Genomic DNA, 22,049 nt, shown 5'->3' with positions numbered 1-22,049 from the left:
CTCGGCGGAGGCAGATAAAATATCCAGGAGAGAAATTGCTATGCCAAGCTGATAAGAGTATCTAGCTTGTCCTGGGGAAGCATGTGCATAACATGGTAACAGCAGGCGTTGCATCTTGTGATGGTATCTGAAATTACTGCTTACAGATGAGCTTTTTGGAGCTGGCTCTAGTACAAAGGTTAACGCATAGCGATGGCATGTGGTTTTTTCCCTCTATGTACGGTTGCCCTCCCTCCTTCTTTAAAAAGAAAAGGGAGGAGGAAGGAATCGGATGTTGCATTTTCTTTTAACCTATAGCACTACAGTTTGCTCTCGCAATGTTCTTGGTGCTGGTTTTACCAAGTCCTTACGTTTTGGTACGTGCGTGGGCAGCAGCGGCCGTTCTGCAGATCTCTGTGGCATCGTCGCCGCGAGGAGGCTGCGCTCGCCGCGCGGGGGGCTGCGGGAGGGCTCCCCGAGCTGCGCCCAGGAGCCCGGGAGGAGAGGTGCTCTGCGGGGAGGAGAGGCGCCGCGGGGCCGCCGAGGTCGGCGGTGCTGCCGCGCGGCCCAGCTGCTCGCCACGCAGCTGCTGAACCACCGTGGTCTGCAGAGCCAGGGACCAACATAGACACCAGTTTCCAGTACTGTCAGCTGGAATTTGTGACGGTTCAGCAGCTGCCGGAGCAGCAGCTGAGCAGAAGCCCCTGAACGAGAGCCTCGGGGCAGCAAAGAGGTGAAGCACAAGATAAGAGGTGACTTGTTTAAACAACAGCAAAAACCGACAGAAGCGTTTAGAAAGCACAGCTCCGGAGGATGCTCGCCATCCACTAGCTGGGGAGCTTGACCTCTGCTTGCAGGCAGGAGAGTTGTTTCCCATGTTAATATTCTTAATTCCCACCTAGAAGGTATGTTGTGCACAGAGTTGGGTGACTGAGGCGTCTGGCTCCATGTTAAATATATCCAAGGAATTTGCTTGGTACGTGACCTCTGTCACTGTAGTTCCTCCTATCTGCAAGCAAATAATCTTGGGCTGTCTCACTTACTTGCTAGGGATCCATATTGGCAGTCCCTTTTTTTTCCAGAGGTGCTTCTGTTCCTGAAAGCTGAGAGCACAGTTGTATTTTTTCCCTAGTGTGTTACCCTGGGGTTGCTTTCTTATTTCAAGCGGGGCTTTCCAGGGGCTGATTCTCTTAGGGTGTGTGATACGAGCCCCAAGGGCCAGCACCCACGTGGAAAAGACAAGGATAAAATGGAGACATTCAAGCACTCCCTGCCTTGTACTGGCCTTTGTTTCCAATTTAGATCTTGCTGTTCTGTAACAGCCTTTTTTTTTTTTTTTTTCTCTGTGAGATTGCATCCTTTATAAAGGATTATTATTTAAAATAGAGTATTGGAATTAATCATTCATACAGCAGAAGTTTGATTCAAATTTCAACCATTCATACTATTTGACAGACTAATAACACGGTTACTGCTTCGTTTCCCAAAATAATCCTGTTTTCTTTTACTCTGCTTCCTTGCCACCACCTGCTCATACTAAATGAGAGTAGCTATGGAAAATATGTGGTAAAAGTTTTGATTCTGGCACCTGGGTGCATCTTTATTGGTGATAAGAGGAGCTTTTTTTGCATGCCTGCATCAGATTGTGTAAGATGGGATTGAAAGTGAGGAAAAGAATTTCTTCTTTTTAATCATGGTATCAATTATAAGGAAAGAATATTATTATGGAGAGATTTCTTTAGATTCTCTGATTCTTAGAAAGACCTAGTGTGGCTGCAAACAGATTCCCTTTTTATGTTTGGAGGTGAAGTCATCTGAGAAGCAAACGCAGACTTTGACTTGTTGAAGCAGCCCTGTTCTGTCTGTGTCTCCTTTCTGACTTTGCGGAGGGCGAAAGCCCATGAGAGAGGATTGCAGGTCGGATGCAGATGAAGCAGGAAGGAACTGTGCAGGTTTACGTTCTGCCTTCACCTCAGGCTCCTCGCCCTGGGGAGCCTTGTATCCGAGCCACTGGCTCTAGATAATGGGAAATGATAATACATGCCCTCTGCCCACGTTAAATGCTAGCGTGCAGGTTATTGCCTTCGCTGATCTAGTTGTACTGAACAAATCACCATGGAAGGTTGATGAGGAGCTCTGGCAACGGGCCGTGCTCTGGCTGGCCCTTCTCGCTGCAGCAAAGCTTTCCGTGTTCTGCCCGCCACGCGGGGCATGGATTGGCCTCCAGCACGGCGATCCGTGTATTTGTGAGCTATGTTTTAACCCACATCACTGCCCAGCCCCCCGGACCGCTGTGCCACACAACTGGGCCATGCTCTGCAGTACAAATGAGCAAAGGTGACACCTGGGGAGAAAGGAACTAGAGTTTCTAAATATATATATACATATGTATTTTATATTTATAAATATATATGTATTTTGCCTAGTATATACTGTGGGGTTTTTTTGTCTGGAGATAAAATAACCAGTAACCCTCTTCCCATTGCTCTGCAGTGATTTCATCCACGTAACCCAGTGTTACCATGTGAATGTGGAAACGTGGTTTGTCCAGGCCCTGCTTCATGGGAAGGCCAGAGCCGACCTGACCCAGGGCGGGCCAGGTCCTGCTTCCGGGGGAAACGGGGCTCAGGAACGACTAGGGGTTTCTTCTGGCCACTGTCTCGGTAGCTCTCGCTGGGCTTTCTATCTCTCCCTGACTCTGGAGGTTGAAATGGGCTTCTGAGCTTCACCTCTTACATTTAACTTCTTGATTCTTTACTTTAGTTGCACAGGTGAAAGAATTTCTTTATAGTCCTCACCCTGCCCCCTGCAGGGTGGGTTTTTTTTTTTTTTTTTTTTGGTTAGTTGGTTGGTGGGGTTTTTTTTTTTTTTTTTTTTTTTTTTTTTTGTAAGTGAAAATTCCATTGAATTCAGAAAACTCTCCACTCCAGCAAAGAGCGCAAGAAGCGCCTTAAAACCTGTTTTGGTGCCAGATCCCAGATACTGCATTGCATTTTAAAAAGGTGGTGTCCAAAGGCTTGGAAATGGAGCGAGCATCAGAGGATTGTTTAAATATCAGCGGGTTTCACTGCTACCTGGAATGAATTTCTGCAAGCTGCAGCTGACCCTCTCTAGGAGATGATTGCACCCAGAAGATGCACAGTTCCCTCTTCCTCCAGGTAAAAACTTGGCGGGAGGAGAGCCGTCATTAACAAAAAAGATTTCTAGGGTTGTCCCGATAGGTGCTGTTTCTCAGCCACGCTGGTGTTTGCAGCTGGAGCCATCAAAGCTGAGATTTGCCTTGTGTGTATTCCAGGTGGAGGGAATACTTTGTGATGGAGCAATAGATAGGTTTGCTGTGTGCACAGCATGTAATAACAGTCCTTGCGCAGCTCGCTCCAGGATTGTCTAGAAAGGGGCTGGGATATTTTCACGGGAAGAAGAGATGCTGCTTGGAACCTGGTCAGTGAAGGAGCCCACAGCGCACCAGCGTATCCAGCAAAGATTACTTAAGAAACAGGGCAGCTTCTGAAAGATGGATTTGTGGTAGCTCCAAACTTTAAAGGGGTCTTGGCCTTCTCCTTCTGCTGCCCCGCTTTCCCTACAAACGGATACTCTTTGCAGGGACGAGCAGGCGCAGCATGTACAGCTACCCATGTCTCTTCCTTAGGGAGCCGCGATCCCTCCTCATGGAAGTATTTTGCCACGAGCAGCGTTGTCTCTGCCGTGTTGCTGCGTGCAAAGTGCCCGTGTCCCGTGAGCCCCCGTGCAGGACTGGCGGGCAGCGGCGGCCCTGGGCTGAGCTGCCCCGTTGTCCCGTGACGTGTGTGCCCAGCCGAGCCTGCATCTGGGGTTCGGGGCAGGCGGGCTGCCTTTGTTGCTCCCAGCTCTCGGGGTCGTGTGTGTGCGTGTTTGTGTGTGCAGGCACCAGTGTGCACCTGCCTTTGCACAGACCAGGAGTCCAAGGACCTGCTGTGCTACTGCCTCTTGGCCTTTCCTATTAAAGTAACCTCTTACAAGACCAGCCTGGGTGTATTGAGTGGTGGGATTTCTTTTTCCTTTCCACTAAATGCTGTTGGTCTTTTTTTGCCTGTTTAAATCTCGAGTATTGGATTCCCATTTCCTCGTACCTTTTGGCTATGATCAATAGCAGAGTTTATATATTATGTGGAGATAGCTGGAGTTTTAAACTTGTGGCTGTCTTTAGAAGACATCATTTGGATGTGGCATTTCTATCCTGAAATGCAAATAGGTGCAAACACGAGGTACAATTCAAAAATCTCTGCTGCTTTGGGACAGCGAAAAAAAAAAAAAAGGATGAACTGCCCTGGAAAACACCTACTGTGTGAAAAATGTCCTGCACTCTTTAGCAGCCATAAACGAGGTTAAGAAACTTTAAGGAAAAGCCCCGAAGTAATCTGATATTTGGACTATGTAGAGTGCAATTTGCCTGCCTGGGGAGGGCGAAGAATTTCGGCAACCCTACTTGAAATGAAGACTGACTCCAGGGAGGCTAGATATTTCAGAGAGGATGCCAGGATCTCAGTGACACCCCCCTGGGCAATGGGAGCTATTTGTGTACAGAAACCTGCCAAGCTGCTCTCTTCTGCTTCTTGCATAACTCAAGCAAAGCCCAAGGATTTGGGGTTTGTTCTAAATGCCACTGCAACTTTATTCTCTTGGACCTGGATCATCTTTACTGAAAGCCAAGTTTCATCATGAAGCAAATGTTATCAGTTTAAATCTTAAGCCTTTTTAGAGTGGGGATTAAAAGGGGCATGAACATGTAATCTTAACTCTCCAGTATGGACACCTAATCCATTAGGCTTTTTTCTTGGAAATGTGTCACATCCCTCCCTCTTTTGAGCGCACGCAAGAAATCGCTTTAGAAGATTCTGCAGTTTTGTTACGTGAGCATGAAGAGCAGCTTATAAACAGAGCGTGTTCTACCCTGAGCTCTCGCTAAGAAGAGGGAGCTCTTTGACCCTTTGGGGCAGCTTCACATACCCTATTCTAATCAGAGCCTGCTTTATTGTGAAGGAAGCGGGGTTTTTTTCTTAGCTGTCTCTAAACAGTGACAACAAAAACAACAGGAAAAAAGTGTGTGGGGTTACAAGGTCTTCCATCTCTGCTGTGATCACACGTTTCTGCAGTCCCTTTATGGTCCACATTTCAAGGCAGAACACGTGCACGCGCACAGTGCTTGGTGGGTATGTACGAAAAGGGGACCAAACATGGAGCCCTTGTGGAGGGACCCCTCAAGCTCCACTTCAGGGAGCTGGAAAGTAGACCTGGTTTTAGTAAGTGCAGTGTTGCATAGAAAACCATCAATTTCTGTATTTTAATGAAGCCAGGAAGATGACACTGCTGCTTCTCTGTTTTTCCCTTGAGTATTTGATGCCTCTGGGAGGCTGCGAGCCTATTTTTCTTCTCCCCTGGCCTCAGTATGCTCTTCCTCCCTGGAATGGGGCTCCAGTCTTCCTCGTGATGAGTGCGTGTGGAGAAGCAGCACTGGTCAGCGTGGAACAGCTCAGAGAAGGCAGCAGAGCTCACTGGGAACACCGCAAGAGAGCAAGGAATCCATCGTGAGTTCTCTCTCTGATTTTTCCGTGCGAGTCCTCGGGAGATGTGTTTTCCATCAGACAGCGATCGCACTTACGTAGCACTTCACATCTTCAAAACACTCTGTGAACGCCAGCTAATTAATCTCTGCGAAGCCTCTGGGAAGTAAGCAGGGAGAATTAAAAAAGAAAATAAAAGCGGCAGTTTTCCGTGCTTCCTGCGATAGCTTGTGTTATTTACACTTCACTGAGGCACCGACAAACCTCCTGTCGGGTAACTGCTCTTTATGGCTGCATTAAAGAAAAAACTTGTGATTATGAGGTGGCTTAGATGTTAAATTAGACTTATTCAGGCGAATATTAGATATTTTCCTAACCTACTACCCTTCTTGTAACTGATGGCTCTTCCATGGCACGAGAGGAGGGAAGAATTATAGTTGTGATTATATCTGCAAAACGGACAAAAATGTTTCGGCAGCGCAGCAGAGAGATAATTTACTTAGAAGAAAAATAATCAAGCCACAGAGGAAAAGCAGGCTATTGAACTCCGCTGGAGTTCATCATCAACTCTCCTAACAGGCACCTCGGTGTCGCGGGCAAATCCCCGATTCCCAACAGAAGCTGGGAGATGGAGAGGACTCTGTGCCCCAGCAGCGATTATTGTCCATTAAGATGCAACTTGGTGTCCACTAAAGTGCTTCTGGCTACAGGCTAATAACTCTTGATGTGTATTTGAGGGTACTTTATCTGGTGCATTACCCAGGGAAGATCTGGAGCGTTTCTTCTACCTTTTTTGACTCAGGTGGACCTGCAGACACTTGCTTGACTAGCAGCTCCCCTTCTCCACCCCGTGAAGAGGTGGTTTAGATGAGGATCATCTAAAGCGAGAGCCCTGAAAATCCATGTGGCTTTCTCCTCACGGTCTCCTCTGGCTGCCAGGTGCCCCGTGTGGCACTAAGGTGTAGGGCTGTGGTGGGCAGCCTGGCTCGCCCGGTGGGGACATGCCGTGCAGCCCGCGGTGCTTTGCTTTGCTTTGCTTTGCTTTGCTTTGCTTTGCTTTGCTTTGCTTTGCTTTGCTTTGCTTTGCTGGCAGCACCATCGTCCTTGGCTTTCGGTGGCATTGGGGCATGTTTCCTGTGGGCACAATCGCAGGGACTGAGGGACTCAAGGGTGGGAAGCCCTGATGGAGCTTCCTCAGGCTGCTCTCTGTGGACTCTCTTTTGGCTCCTGCACTGGTTTTGCTTTGACACTGAGGGCGCCAGCAAACAGGAAGGATTTCAGGAAGTCTGGAGTATTTGTGCTGTTTTGGAGGTGATTCTGCAGAGGGAGATTTTAGGGACTCTGAATGTGGAAGACAGATTTTATTCCTGCTGGTGGGGAAGTGTACCGAGGAACCCCTACTAAGGGGCCAAGGCTATTTGACATTCCTGAAGCAGGCATATAGGGAAAATGCTATTGTTGGCAATCGGGAATTTTATGGAAAGAGGAAGATCTACACTGAGATACTTTTGTTGTGCTATGCTTCTTTCTGCCATCCCTTTGGAGGAAAGGTGATCAATATATAGCCCTGTGAAGTATAAATTCAGTTCATTTTGTTAATGAAGAAGCCCTTCTCAGCACACAGTACAGTAAATGTTACCGATATAAGTGCTTGGATTTTCAGTACTATAATTCTGCTAGAAAACTTAATGATATTTCTTAACTTCTGTGATTTGTGAATTACTTGCAGGAGTCTGGTTATTAGTATTGGAGTTCTGCTAAATGCAGAAAGCAACTGGTTTTTAAGATTAAAATCAGGCTATCTGAAATATTGAGGATATGTTAGGAAAACGTTTATTAAAATGATTACCAGTGACTTCCCTCTGCTCATTATTTCATGTTTTTAAAGCCTTTTGCTAGCATAATGTTACAATAAATGCTCTCTATTTAAGCAGATCAAATAGATCATAGATAGGATTAATAGACCTTAACCGAAGCTAACGTCTCCTTTAATTTTTAAAAGAAATGGATTTGCATGGAAAACATAGATTAAAAAAATACAGATGAGGGTTATTTATTTGCCGCGTGGTGCCTTTGCCGGGCTGTTGCCAATAGCCGTCTCACAGCAGCTGGTGGAGGGAAAAGCTCTCCCGGTTCCCGGTAGCGTCCCCGCTTCCCAGCGCAGCTTACGGAGGCACCTCCGAGCAAGGAAGGTTTCCTGTAGATTCCGGGTGCCCCCTCCCATTTCCCTGCTTCAGCAGGTCCCTCATCTGGGCAAGCAGGAGGGGCCGCTTGTAGGAACGGGATTGTGGCCATTTACCGGAGGTCACGCTAAGCTCCGAGTGGTTTCCGAGGCTTTTGGGAAGAATTGTTATTCCAAGACTTTGCAAGCTACATTTCAAGGAATTGAATGGAATTCTTAGACTATTTCCTAATTTTTGTGCAATTTGGTGGCTTTTTTTTCTTAACCGTTTCCTAATTTGCTCTCTCTTTCTGAGTGCTCAGGAGATGCATTTCCTTGATATTGAGTCAGAAGCTCCTGTGGTATTTCAGGAACAGGGTGTTGGGAGCTTGGGCTGGGGTTTTGGGGTTTTTTTCCAGGTTGGTACAACAGGTCTTAGGGTTGATAAAAGCAGGTGCCAGGCCTAAAGCTACCCGGTCCCTAGGAACTGCTCATCTGGAAGGAACAGGCAGTTTGTGGCCTACTTCCTGAGCTGGAACCAAGGTTTAACTTATCTGTTTGAACTTGATTGAAAAATAGAAAACTGTGATGTGAATGATGAGAAATGAGGGAGGAGGAAATGCGAATGTGGAGCAGAAACCAGGAATGCAGGGACGGGCTGCGCTTTGTTCCGCGCTGTTCTTCCCTTTCGCTCCTGCCCTGCTGCTTGGCACCAGCGCCCATGGGGATCCCTGCCCGTGGACTGGTGCCTGGCCAGCAAGGAGAGGCGGCCGTCACAGTTCCTTCCCCACAGAAGGGGAAACGGGCGGGCAGCGACAGGAGAGGCCCGAACTTGCAGTGGCTTCTGTCGCAGACTCGAGCAAGAGAGACATGCGGGGTCGAACGCAGGGCCATGAGCCGGGAGCAGGGGGCCTGCAGCCCTGCCAATGGAGCTGCCCCTGCAGCCCTGCCCGCGGAGCTGCCACTGCCCCCCTGCCTGTGGAGCCGGCCCTGTCCATGGAGCTGCCCCTGCAGCCCTGCCCGCGGAGCTGCAGCTCTGCCCGCGTTGCTGCTCCCAGCCGTGGCGCCAGCCCCGCGGAGCGGCTGCCCCGCCGCCTTGGCCCCCCTGCGCGGCCCCGCGCCTCCGCTCTCCCCTCCCTCGCGGGGCCGGCCCAGGCACTGCCTCCTGCTCCGCGGCCGCGAGGCGGACGCTGCGGAGCCAAGCGGCGCTGCTGGGATCATGGTAGAGGCGGCGGCGGTGGCGGCGCGGGATGCAGGGTGCAGGTAAGGGGCCGCGGAGCTGCCTTGCTCCCGGCCGCCCCGGAAGGCGTGCGTTCCTTCATGCACACGGGAGCATTTGGGGCGCCGGCTTTGCTTTTCTTTCCCCGTTTTTTTCCTTGTTGCATATGTGTTACTGCTCTTGGTTTCTGCAGCTCTGGATGCCAGTGGTTTGGGGGAGTTTTTTTGGTAAGTGGCAGAGCGCCGTGCTGATGCTTCCCAGCTCCCTCGTCCCCAGCGCGCAGAGGAGAAACGGGCAAGGGCTTTTGCTTTGTTGGGTTTTTTTCTTTTGGTTTGGCTCTTAAAGTTGACAAACGAGTTAAGCTCCTCAGAGGGCTCCGTGTGCTTCTCCTCCTCCCTCTCCCCAGACGCCCTTGTGTGCGCGGCGCTGCACGGCGCGGCGCCGCGTCCCCAGCGCAGGGATTTGCCCGGCCGCGAGCGCCGGCGCCCGGGGCCGTCCCGGCAGCCAGCAGGCCCTGCGAGCAGGAGGACTGCGCTTCGCCCTGCGGTGCTGCTGCCTCTCCAACGCCTTCGCCTCAGCATGGTGCCAAGCTGCAAACGGTGGAAACCCAGAGTCTCTTCATACACTTGGACATTTTTTAGCAGCTACAGCCACAGTAAATGGGGTCTGTGGACTCCAGCAAGGGAAACTCTGGCCTTTGCTTTTTTGGCAACAGCCTTTTAGTAGGTGCTTGTAGCCAAGTTCCTTCCCCTCCTCACCTGTTGACCACGGAGTCCCCTGCTTTGCTAGCTTGGAGACCCCCTTCCTGGCAAGGCTGTCTGGCAGCTGCTGTCATTCTAACTGCATACTGGAATATGAAAACTTTCTGCATGAGCTTTTGGGGACAAACACGTTCCTTTCACAGACTTCCAGCAAGCTGATCAGACAAGTTTGCAATGGTGCAACCCTGGTCCTGTCCAAGTTTCATTTAGGAGATGCTGGGATGGTCACCGAGAGGTGCCACTGAGCTTTTCCCATCTCTTCTGGGGGCTTTTCCATTCAAGTGGGGTGGAAAGGGAGAAGGCCGTGGGTGGAGCCGCGCTGGGGAGCCCTGGCAGGCAGGCGGGAGCGGCGGCGCTCGCCCCGCAGCCCTTCGCGCTCCCCCTGCTTGGCCGGAGGCTCTGGGAGGGGGAGGCCGCCCCGTCTGGCGAGTGCTCGAGGTGACTTGTGTCCAAGGGAGCTGCGATGGCTCTGCAGGGCTCACAGGAGCGAGGCAGCCTCGGTGGCCAGCTGTACGCGGGTGAAGGTGGATTCTCTTACCCCGATGCTTGCCCCACTCGTTGCTCTTTTCTGGGATCTGAGCGAGTTTCTCACCAGCTGCCATTTTAATAGACACTGAAGTCAGAGAGCTATGGGAAGCAGCGAAGTACAACTTGTGGATGGCATGTGTAAGAGGCTTGTTGGCATCACTCAACGGATGTGTTTTATAGCGTGTAGAGGTAGGTGCCTGTCAAAAGGGAATACTCTTCTCTTACCTCATTTGTTTGGCCAATGAGTATCAGACAGCACCGGTGTTCTCGCGGAGAGCTGCTCGCGGTAGGATTTGAAACTGGGCCAGTGGCGGAAAGGAGACCTAGTGATCCCCTTCCCCTTAACGTGCGATAGATGTGGGTCACGGCTTGAGGAAGGCAGGGGAGGAACGGCATGAGAAGGCAGCAGGCAGATGTGCACCGAGCTGTGGCGGTGGCAGCTCCAAGCGCCGCGTGGTCGGCGTGCAGATTTCCTGGGAAGCGGTGCCGACGCAGTGCCGAATGCGGGGCATCCCGCTGCGGGAGCTCTGCCCCCCTCCCGTCCTGCTCGCTGCTATTGGGAAGGTCTTGGGGCTTTGGCCGCTCTCTTATTGTCCGTATGGAGAGGGACCCACGTTCCTGTAAACACAGGTGGAACGAGGATTGGAGAGGGAGGCCAAGGGGCTGGGTGAAAGGCCTGTGTAAATATACAGATTTTTGAGTCTGTGCCAGCCCTGCAGCAGGGCGGGAAGAGTTCAGGTGCCACCTGGCGATGTTGGCCAAGCTCTTGGGGCTCCTGCCGTGTAGCAGGAGCGCGGTGACCTCTGGGCGGGTAAAGCTCCATGCTGGTGCAGCACCGTGTGCCCCACTCCGCGTGCCCTGCCCCATGGGAAGCGGCACACCGAGCCGGCTGCGTGGGCAGCGCTGCCCGGGGGAGCCGGGCGAGTGCAGGCGGTGTCCCGGGGTGGCGCCGAGGCCATGCCGCCTGCTCCGCCGTGGGCACGGCAGAGCGCTCCGAAAGCACCCGCGCGGGGGGCGCCTGCGGCCGCCACGGCGCTGCCCACTCCACGAGCGGCGAGGCCTGTTCAGGTCTCTGCGCAAAGCCCAGCTCTGGAAAAGAGGACTTTTCAGGAGCAGTTCCTGCGGCAGCTTTCAGCTCACCTGCCTCTTTTCTCTTTTCGCCAGCTCCTGGCAGGTGGGCGCTTTGCAGCGCCAGGGACGAGGCCAGGGCCTCCCGCCAGCGGCAGCCCCGTCTCGCCGCCCCGAGCGAGGAACCCGCTCGAGTTGGGCCTGGGCCCTTCCTTCCCAGGCCCTGCCGGCCTGCTTTCTGATAAATCACTCGTGTGCTCAACCCTTCCTCTCATTTGCCTTGCTAATAAGGCTCCTTTATAATGATTGAGAATGGTTAAGATCCCAAGGCACTTGAAGATCTTGTGTAAAATATGCTGGGGTTGTGCCTGAGCCGGTCAAGCAAAATGTCTTGTTCGTAAAAGCACCATAAGCTCTTTGTTGTTTTGTTTTAATTGTACTTTTAGTGTTAAGAGTATATATAAAATTGTTACTAAAGCTAGTTCAAAAATCCCTTTTTAACAATAAAAAAAAGTCTCTCAAATCAAGCTTTCGCTTTCACGGTGTGACTGAGCAAGAGCTTCCCTGTTAATCTTTGTGGCTGGCAAATCTAGAAACATTTTGGAGGGCGGTCTTTTTACTTATTGCTTATTTTATTATGACAGCTCAGTGTTTTCAGGATGTTTTGAGTCTGTTCTTCCTTTTAAATGCCCTGGGTTTCTTTGGAGGGGAAGAATGCGGGTGTTCTTCATAAACACATTCCTGGGAAAAAAGTCATGGCGTGAATGCTGGCATTGGAAATTAAGTAGTCTTCCCATAGTAGCTGTTAAATGTATAGCCGGATGCATCATACTTTAATACAAGATGTCTGTTTACATGAGACATATGGCTCGCAGTTTGCGAAGGCTCTGCGGGGCGGATGGCTGTAAATAATGTCTTAGCCCTAATTTGGAACTAAATTAACGTAGTGTTTTTAGAGTAGTCATCAGTAGGTGTTTAGCAACCCCATATACTGCTGGCAGCACGGTATTGGTTCAGCCGAATCCCTCAGCCATCCTGAGGGTCCCTGAGATTGGCTTCAGTGCAAGGACGGAACTAAGTTAGTGCAGAAAGGGAAAAACAAAGAACTAAACTTAACTGGCATCTTCTCACCAGTAGCAATATTCCCGCATGGACAAGGGGAGCAGGAGGGTCCGACCTGCAGGACTGCAGCTTTCCTATTGCTAGTTTTCCATTTCTTGGAACTGGCTTGTTCAGGGTTAACATGCCCAGGAAGCAAAATCACAATAATTTTCTTGTTCTTGAATTACAGTAGCATTTTTTTAGGTTAATTTAGGGTTGCAGTCATCTTTCTTGCTGCACATGGGCAGTGTGATGGTTCTGTGGTGTCTCACATGTCTCACTTACTCCGGGTTGATGCTCAGCTAATGTTTGACTCCAGGCTTCCTGCTCCCCTGCAGCATCTCAGCATTAATAAGCATGTCCACCAGAAAAACAGTATAGGGGTGAATAGTCTTGGATGTGGCAAAGCTGAGTCTTGAGGGCGGGTAGAGTCAGATCAAGGTTTCATCTCCAGCCCTTTTACCATTATAGCCTTGCACCAGTATTGCCAGGGAAAAGCCATCCTGGGATCCAGGGCAGGACATGTGAAAAAATGGATCTAAAAATTGCAGCCTCGTTTCTGCTATACCAGCATGCTCAGTGGCAACAAAAGGTAGCAAAATATTATGAAAAAGTCCAAGTCTTGTTTTAAAAGCAGTTTAAAAGAAAGCTCCTTAGCGAAGTTGCTTCCTGTCTTTGACAGCTTTTTTTCTTAAGCTGTAAAGCTTGTCTATGATAGTAAGATATTGCTGCGCTCAAAATAGCTTCTGTGCAGCAAAGCAGCACAGTGAAATGTGGGTCTCTGAGGCCACAGCTTGCTCCTGGGAAGGAGGCTTTGGAGCGCGGAGCAGAGCCGTGCGGCGGGTAGGACCGTCCCTTGGCGTTGCATCCTCACCCCGGGACCTGTGCTAAGCAGGAAAGCCCAGCAAGGTGCACTTGGCGCGGATTCTGCAGGAAGAAGGTGTAAATCGTCCGTGACCAATGGATTTAGGACACCTTTTACGACGTGTTGAGTGACCTGGTGGATGAGGGGTCTTTTGCGTCTAAAACTGGTGCTTTTGGTCGTCTGGCAAAGTCGCTTTTGAAGCTTGCTCGTTCTGTGCCATGGCTTGGAATAGCATTGGAAATTAATTATTAACGCCTGGCATTTTTCTTCATGCAAAATGACTCAATTAATTTCTCCTGTGTCCTAATGGAGCAGGGTGGAGGTGGGGAGCGCTGCCTGCTCCGTGCCGCGCGGCGCCGGCGGCTGGGCAAGCAGAGGCTCTGCGTTGCTCAGGCCGTGCCGTGTGATGCAGCCTCAGGAAGGCTGCTTCGCACGTCTCCTCCTGCCGCCTTGGTGGCAGAAAAATGGGCCCTCCCTGCTGCCCGGCCGCTGGGCCGGAGGGAGGCCTTCGTTTTTCATGTTGGGTCTTCCTGCACTTTGACTGACGGTGCTGTGGCGAGAATGACTCGGGTGCCGGGCGTCCGGCGCGCACGGCTGCGAGGAAGCCCCGAGCAGCGCAGTGTCCGGGAGCGGGCAGCGTGTCCCGGGAGCGGGCGCCGTCCCTTCTCCCGTTCCTGGAAGTGCCTCCCGCGGGGAGCACTGGCGCCCTGGGAGCCCGCACAGCACGGGGCACCGTGCTCCCGCGCCTCGGGAACGGCCGTCTCCCGACATTCCTGGGGCGAATCGGAGCCCCTGTGCGGCCGTGGGGCTTCGTCTGGCAGGGATGGCAGTTCCTAATTCCATGCGGTGCCAAAGCTGCTTCAGCTCTGGGCCTCAGCAGCATCGCTGGAGGAGGGCGGCGTTCCTGACGACCGCAAAGGGAGCAGAAGCTCCTGCACTGACGGCAGCTTAAAGAGGTGCCACTTGGGGATGTATACACATTTTAAATTACTAGCTTACATAAGAGGTTCTAAAACATACGGGTTGGGCTTAATTTTCAGCCTTATGAGTGCTTCTGCCTTGGAAAACGGTTTAAAGCAGCTTTTTATTGTTTTAACCTGCTGTTCTTTATCAGCAACCTGTGATAATTTTGGAAACCACTGCTTGTCAAGGCAGAGATTAGCTTCCTATAAATATATATGTTTTTTATTTTTATTTTACTAATTTCCCTTGCCTTTCTGTCTCTTTAAGTTTCGATGAAGGACACGATCCAGCTGACATTTTGCATAGTTTCTGGTCAGCAGGGCAATTTGGGTGTCTATTTGCATGCATTCAGCAGAGCTTTTCTCCACAGTAACATGTTTTGAATATTCCCTTCTCCCTTATTTGCAGCTCATCTCAAGCAGTGCTTGTCCTGGAAAGTGCAGGTGGGTTTGGGGAAGATGTCTGAGAAGCTCTAAGGCCCAGGAGCCCCGTGAAGGTGGGGAAGGACACATTGGAGCAGCTGTTTGCTGCCATCCCTGGGGCTGCGGCAGGCGTTGAGGGAGAGCAGCTTCCCTGCTGCAGTCCTCCTGCACCTTTTGTCTGTTCTTCTTGTTTTGGCCCAGTGAGAGGTTTCAAAATTCACTGCTATGGAGGAGTTTTGTTTATTCTTTTTTTGAGTGATTGTGAGCAGACATTTGCGAAGGAAGGAAAAGAGATGCGATTTCCGATGCCAAGGCTTGATAAGGGGAGCGGTGCCTGGTGGTCAGGGGCTGCAGCCCGATAAATTCCTGCTCGGAGGCAGGGAGCCAGCGGCTAAGAGGAGCTGCTGATCGCGGGACAGCTTCCCCACGGACCATGCTGACTGCTTTTGTCTTTTGGGGGTCTGTAAAAGTTGCCTTTTCTTGATGTTGCTAAGTGCCAGTGGTGCCTCTGCATTGGAAAGAAGCTCCGCGTTTTCGGAGCTTTCTTCCAGGGGCAGAGATTTTGTGACTCCTTTTCTCCCACGATCTGCTCCGCTCGCTCCGTCCTGCCGCACGTCTCGGTGGCTCTGGCGTTGGTTGCCGCGCTCCCGCTGCTGAACCACACCAAACGAGGTAAATAGCAGGGCACGATCTGGGCAGGCTCTTTTTTCTCCCCGTGGGTTTTCCTGGCAATGTTAATGCCACGTTAAGCAGGAGAACGAGAGGTCTGCCTATGAAAATCCTTACGCCAGTTCTTTCCTCATTCAGCTTTTCACTCCCGTCTTGGAGAGAGTGCTAGGAAGCCAGACTCTCCTTGGGTGCATGTCCCCTGTTAGCTGGGGCGCTGCAGTACCGTGAAAGGGATGAAGGATTCGGGGTCGTGATGCAAGGTGAGAAGCTGGGAGGGGACAGGTGCTGTGGCCTTGGTTTGTCTAGAGCGTGCAATAGTCCTGGGAATGCGACCACTTCCAATGGCGGGACACCCAGGAGGCCTGGGACACCATTCCCAGAAAGCTCCAAGGGAGCAGGTGGGATTTTTGTGCCGTGTGGGCCAGCCAGGTGGATGCAAATAGCTCTCTAATCCGATCTCTAAAGAATTCCCTCTAATTCCTTTCTTATTCCGAGTAGATTTACGTCACTGGTTTGCATGGTCTTAACTCCAAGATGATGCTATATTTTAATCCCTCTGTTTGGGGAGGGGGGACCCTTTCAGTGTCAATAAGAGAACTGCAGGGCTGCAGTTCCAGCCCTGAGTGTCCGTCCCGTGTTCCCTGTTAATGGTGGGTGCCGGTAGCTCCCACCCCGCTTGGCAGAGCTCGTGCCCAGGAACGTGTCCTGATCATCGAGCCTCGTCATTCCTGGGGGCAACAGGGGTTGCTGCCCTGTGGGGACCGTGTGCCCAGGGCTGCTCCGCACGGTGCCCGGGGCTCTCCTGCACTGTGTGGCCCACCCCCTGCCTGCAGCCCCATCTGGGGGCTGGGTTTGCCAAAGGGCTGGCAGAGGTGGCCAGGGGGCTGCTTAAAGGAGCAGTGAACGGCAGCGCGGCCCCTTCAAAGCATCCCTGGGGGCCCAGGCATCCCCAGGCATCCCCTCCTCCCCAGCCCCGCGGCCCCTCTGCACCAGGCGGCAGCTCTGGCAGCGCTGCCGCCTGCGGGTGCTGCCAGTCCCAGGCTGCGGGTGCTGAGCAGGGCTGCAGGTGCCCAGCGGGGCCTCGGGCTGTGAGTGTTGAGCGGGACCCTGGGCTGCAGGTGCTGAGCGGGGCTGGGGTGCCCAGCAGGGCCCAGGCCGCGGGTGCCGAGGCCCCGGCCCTGCCCTGCTCCCTGGGGCGGGATTCGCCGGCTGGGACAGGCGGGATTCGCCGGCTGGGACAGGCGGGATTTGCCAGCTGGGACGCGGTGCCGGGGTAGCGGCACCCAACACGAGCGGCGCCTCCCGCAGCCTCGGCTGGCTGGGTGCTGCGTGGCTGCCAACCCCTCCTGGGCCCTGGCGTTCCTTCACTCCAAAGGCGCTTCACAGTGCCGCTATTTAAACCTTCACGCAGCATGCAATTTGTAAGCTAGACTAAAACAGTGGGAAGGGGGCTGAAGCAGAGCTGGAAATGGGCTGGTCTGCCCTGCTGCAGCGGCGAGAAGCTCCTTCCCAGGGTAGGCAGCGGCCCCCTTGCTTTCAGAGCGCCGCCCCTGCGCAGCCGGCCCCCGTGCTCCCGCTGGAGCTTGGCAAGGCTTGTGTCTCCGGAGATGCCTTTTCCTGTGCTCGCAAAGAGCGTTTCTGGCCACAGACGGCATGCTCTGTAGCCTGGGAACGAAGCGCAGGGAGGCAGTTAGGTGCTGCCGGGCTCTGCCTCTGGCCACATGCGCCGCGGTTTATCCGCCTTCCGGCAGAAACCACTTGCTTTGAATATCTGATCTGTAGTTCAGCTTTAAAGTGCTTTCCAGTTCTCGCAGGTATTAAGCAGCACTCGTGCACAGCAGCTGCTTCATGTTGCCCTTTGAGATGGTGCTTTGTCCAGCTCTTCTTGCTTGGTCATCCTCTTTCAATGCTTTTTCGGTAAATGAGTCTTCCTCTCTTTCTGTTTCGGACAGAGAGAGGAATTTGCTGATTTTGAGAGTTTTGGTCGTGCCCAACGAGAGCAGGGACAAGGGTACGTGTGGATCAGGCCCCACTGCTGCTCTCAGGCTGCTCGTTTGCCCTTTTCTGCCTCATTTCCCTGTTGTTGCCCGGGGAAGCCTCCTCCTCAGCATGTCCCTGTGCTTGGCTTTTCCTTTTGCCCTAGGGACTGTGGGCTGCGGGGGGCTGCACAGTGACGGGGCTGCCGCCCTCTGGGCCCCGCTCGGCCGCGCTGCCCCGCACCCAGGGTGCCAGCCGAGCGCCCGCAGCGCCGGCCCCGGGGCTGCTCCGGGTGCCCGGCCCCGCGAGCCACCGGCTCCCTGCAGCATCCCAGCTCCCCAGGCTGGGGCTGCTCCCCAGGCCTCTCGCCTGCTCCTTCCCCCTGCACTGCCTGCCCTGGATCACTGAAGGGTTAGCACAGCAAATTTCAGCTTTCTCCATTAAGTCCTACCCTGTGGAACTGGCCTAGTGTGTTTCACTCGGAACGCATTTGGATGTCAGGACAGAATTCAAACTGTGTTTTTTCTGAGCTTGCTTTTAATGTAGGCTTTTCACCGAGGCATTTAATTTCTTTTTTCATGGCAGTCTGTGAATTGGGCCCAAATCTGAATCCTCCCCAAGTGGAGGGAAGGAAGGAAGATGCGGGAATGTTTATTGCAAGAGAAACCAGCAGCCTTTTTCATGTTCTAATTTGCTTTCATGTGAGACTCGTGCTTTCCTCAAGTTATACTCGTTAGAAAGATGCTGTTCAGATGTAGCTGCTGCTCTTGTAGTTGCTCTTCATAAATCTCTGCATATTTGCTTGCTTTCTGCTTTTTATTATTCTCTATAATTTTGCCTGCTGGGGAGAAATTTGCAGCAGATTTTGCCGTTTTTTATTCGCTCTGAGAAGTACTGATTGTCCCCAGCAAGATCCTTCTCATTCGTGTTTCACTTGGGCACTCAGAGATGAACCCCAAAGGACACCGAGGCAAAGCAAGTCACAAAGTGGGTTAGGGAGCCCCGTTTTAATGGGCTCAGCCCGGAGTTTATTGTGCCCGTGGGTGTTTTAATTAGGAGGGGGCTGCCGATTCCCCCGGGTTGCACATTGGCCTTATAGAAGGCGTGCGAGGCTCTCGGATTCGGAGGAGGCCAGAGGCCGTCGGGGCGGCGGGAGGGCAGAGGCCGCTTCCACGGGCCGCGTGGCCACCCGTCGAGGCCCTCGTGCCCGGGGAGGCGGGTGCAGCCGGGCACTGCGGCGGCGCCGGCAGGACCCTCACGCTGGTGGCGTCCCTGTGTTTGCTCCCCATGGCCCGGGCTGCTCGGAGCCTCCGTGCCACGGGCCGGCTTCCCTCGCTCCCGGGGCCTCTCCCCGCGCCAGGCGGGAGCCCCGCCGCAGGATGCTGCCCTCCCTTCCGTGGGAAAGGGCAGCCGGGGCCGTGCGGCAGCGCGGCGCTGCGGGGCCGGCTCGCTTACCCGCCGCGATGCTCCATTTTGTCCTCGGGCGCCCGCGGGGCTGCGCGTTGCGGCTCCGGCGCGCTCCAAATCCCGCCGGCCGAGGGTAACGTTATCCCTGAAGAAGGCTCTTTTTTTTTTTCCCATCTTCTCCTTCGGTCATTGCGAGGAAACGGCCGCTCTCGCGGCACCAGCTGGCCGCGCATCTCGGCGCCCCCCCTTCCCTTCCTTTATATATTTATTTTCTGCTGCTGCGGCTCGGGAGGCAGCGTGCGGTCTCCCGGAGCTGGCGGAGCGCACGGCCGAGCATCTCAGCGGCGCGGAGGAGCCCGCGCACCCCGGCACTGCCGGCACCGGCTCCGCGGCTGCCAGGCGGCCGGAGGGGGCGGCCGGAGCGCACGTCATCCCCGCCGGCCCCGGCCCCGGCGCGGGGCAGCATGCGGCTGCGCGGGGCCGCTCGCCGCTCGGCCTCGCAGTGCCGGACATAAGCGCGATGGAGCCGCCGCCGGGCTGCGGCTGCGGCGCACACTGACGATGCCCCGCGCCGCCCGGCCGCGCTGAGCCTGCCGCCCGAGCCGGACATGGGCAGCACCTGCGACAAAGGTACCCGCGCGGCCCCCGCGCTGCCCCGCCGCTCCGCTCGCCCTTCCCCGCGACGCGCCCGCGCTTGGCGCCCAGCGGCATCGCCGCGCGCCCGGCCCCTGCCAGGGCGATGCTCCGCGCAGCAGCCGCCGTGCGTTCACCCTGCCAAAGCCGCATCTCAGTAAGGTCATACTGGCAAAACAGGGCGAGTTTGACCTATTTTTTTTTTTTTTAATCTGCAGAGGTGCATATATTTGTGTGTATATGTGGGTATATATATATATATATTTATGTACATATGTATGTGTGTGTCATGCTGTCCAGGCAGCCGTGAGCCTTCCAGCCGTCGTACGCTTGAGCTCGTGGTAGGATCGTATAGGACCAAACTTTGACCTTTGTCAAGTCGTGTGCAGTCGAGGCGAAAATTGAGCTTCCCGGTGCCTCTGTGTCGGTTATCTGCTAGTTCCTGCATAGCTTGTGTAAAAATATATATATATGGATAGATCATAATAATAATAATATAAAGTTTTGGGAACGAGAGCATGCAAACAGCAATAGAACCATAAATACCTCCGGGTATTGATCTGCACCAGTGTTTTTTTTTAACTACCTACAAGCAAGTGGTATTCATAACCTTGAAGCTGCGAGTGGAAACGCCGTTGTAATTTAGCAAGTAAATCAGAGATGGAAATTCATCAGTGTTTTAATGCCCTCGAGACCTTGCAGGGGTGCCCCATGGCGTGGGGCACAGAACCCGCCTGTCACCCACCCCCTGCGCCCACTCACCTCCCTCCTCTTCTCTCACCTCAGAGGTCCCGGCAGAGAGATCTCCTCGCAGACGGAGCATCTCGGGGACCAGCACGTCGGAGAAGACCAGCTCCATGGATGCGGCAAACACGTCTCCCTTCAAAGTGCCGGTAAGTCTGCCTTTCCTGAAGGGACAGAGCGTCCCAGCAAAGGGACAAGCAGTCTCGGAGAAGGAAAGAGCATTTACTTAGTAGTTCCAGTTTCTCAGGCGGCTTCGGTAGCTGCTGCTATGTATTACCAGTAGTATTGCTGGTAGATCTGTAGCTTGCTTATTTCTCCTGGATTGATCTCAGGCTGCAAGTAGTGACACATCAGCATTAACGTGAGCAGCAACCTATGTAAATGCTTCTCACATGCTTCTCAAGGCATGGCCAAGGTTTGGATTATATATTCAATTTTTGCCTAAGAGAAGAGTTCCTCTAGGTTGGTAATGGCATGTTATTTTTCCTTTATGTCAGAGAAGTATAGAAAATGGAGATGGTCCCACATGTGTCATCTATAATAATAAATAAATAGTGGTTTTGACAACAGCAATTTAAATAGAAGAAGGTTAAGGTGGGTCAGAGCTTATAGAAAATGTGATGTCTAAAGCAACCTATAAACTCATGGTATATTGGAAATAAAGAAGGGGGCAGAGGCAAGGGCTGTGTCACAACCTGGTCACTACCAGACTTCTGGTCAGTCAATGTTGAATACACTGGGTGTCTCGTTTAGTCTCGTTTAGATGACTTAGATTGGAAGGGACCTCCGGATGTCTCTGGTCCAGCCTTGTCCTCCAAGCAGGGCCAGCTCAGACCAGGTTGCTTGAGCTGGCCGGGTTTGTGTGGATGGGGATGCTGCAGCCTCCTGGGCAGCCTGTGCTCCCCGTCAGCAGTTCCCTGTTTCTGTGTGGAAGCTTTTCTGTGCAAACCACATTTGAACTTCTAATGTCTTCTGAAAGGCTTTGAATCCATTTTGGTCTAGTCGGAAAAACATCCGAGGCAACATGTACCAGGAGGAATTATTTCCCTTGGAGAAGGGAAGGTCCGGGGTGTCTTATCCATGTGTCCGAACACCCGGTGGGAGGGAGCAGAGAAGATGGAGCCAGATCCTTCTTCTTGGTGGTGCTCAGTGGCAGTCAGCTCAGAGGGAAATACAAGAAATTCTGTTTAAGCCTGATAAATACATATATTTTTATATGTATATATAATAAATATATATTATTTATATATATTCTATATTAATATATTAATATATTATATCATATATTACATAATAAATTTTTATATATTATATTAATATATAGTGTATATTTTATATATATATATATATATATATATATAATCTTCCTCTATGGGAAGTTCTTGATCTTCTTTATCAGGTAATTGTCCCAGTCTTTAGATGGGTGTGTGTACTGTGCCTTTGGATGAATGCGTATGTGTACTGTGGTACCCTAATAACTGCAGGCTATATGTCAGGATCATTCACTGTCTGTATGGCTTATTTTATACCTCTCCCCTTTTTCTTTTTTCTCCTTTGTTCTCCATCATTTTTGTTTGTTCTTTTTATGTTGATCCTACCTTTAAATAATGTTCTAATGTTTCCCAAAATCTTCTCTAATTTGTACTTAGTGTCTATTTTAGCAGTCTGTTTAGCACTAGCGCCCTTCCCTTGTGCGCGGTTGTTGCTGTGAGTGGGTCTTGTTTCCGTGGGCGCCTCAGCAGCCAGGCTGGCGCTGGTGGCGGTGCCGGGCAGAACGGGCGCTCAGCAGGCGGGCTGGCGCTGGTGGCGGTGCCGGGCAGACCGGGCGCTCAGCAGCCGGGCTGGCGCTGGTGGCGGTGCCGGGCAGGCCGGGCGCTCAGCAGCCGGGCTGGCACTGGTGGCGGTGCCGGGCAGGCTGGGCACTCAGCAGCCGGGCTGGCGCTGGTGGCGGTGCCGGGCAGGCTGGGCACTCAGCAGCCAGGCTGGCGCTGGTGGCGGTGCCGGGCAGAACG

The 22,049-nt window shown here is 52.7% G+C and overlaps 1 protein-coding gene across 1 annotated transcript in view; it reads left to right on the top strand.

Annotated features, from left to right (window-relative positions):
• The window catches only part of RASAL2 (RAS protein activator like 2), a 67,157-nt gene that overhangs the window by 8,107 nt on the left and 37,001 nt on the right, over positions 1–22,049 (top strand). The window contains exon 4 of the mRNA XM_026039842.1: positions 20,080–20,186. Coding sequence (XP_025895627.1) covers positions 20,080–20,186 — 107 coding nt within the window. The remainder of the gene's footprint in view (positions 1–20,079; positions 20,187–22,049) is intronic.

This window comes from Nothoprocta perdicaria, unplaced genomic scaffold (assembly GCF_003342845.1).
Source record: "Nothoprocta perdicaria isolate Ctin4 unplaced genomic scaffold, notPer1 scaffold_243, whole genome shotgun sequence".
NCBI classification, from domain to species: domain Eukaryota; kingdom Metazoa; phylum Chordata; class Aves; order Tinamiformes; family Tinamidae; genus Nothoprocta; species Nothoprocta perdicaria.
This window is presented reverse-complemented; position numbering and strand designations above follow the sequence as displayed.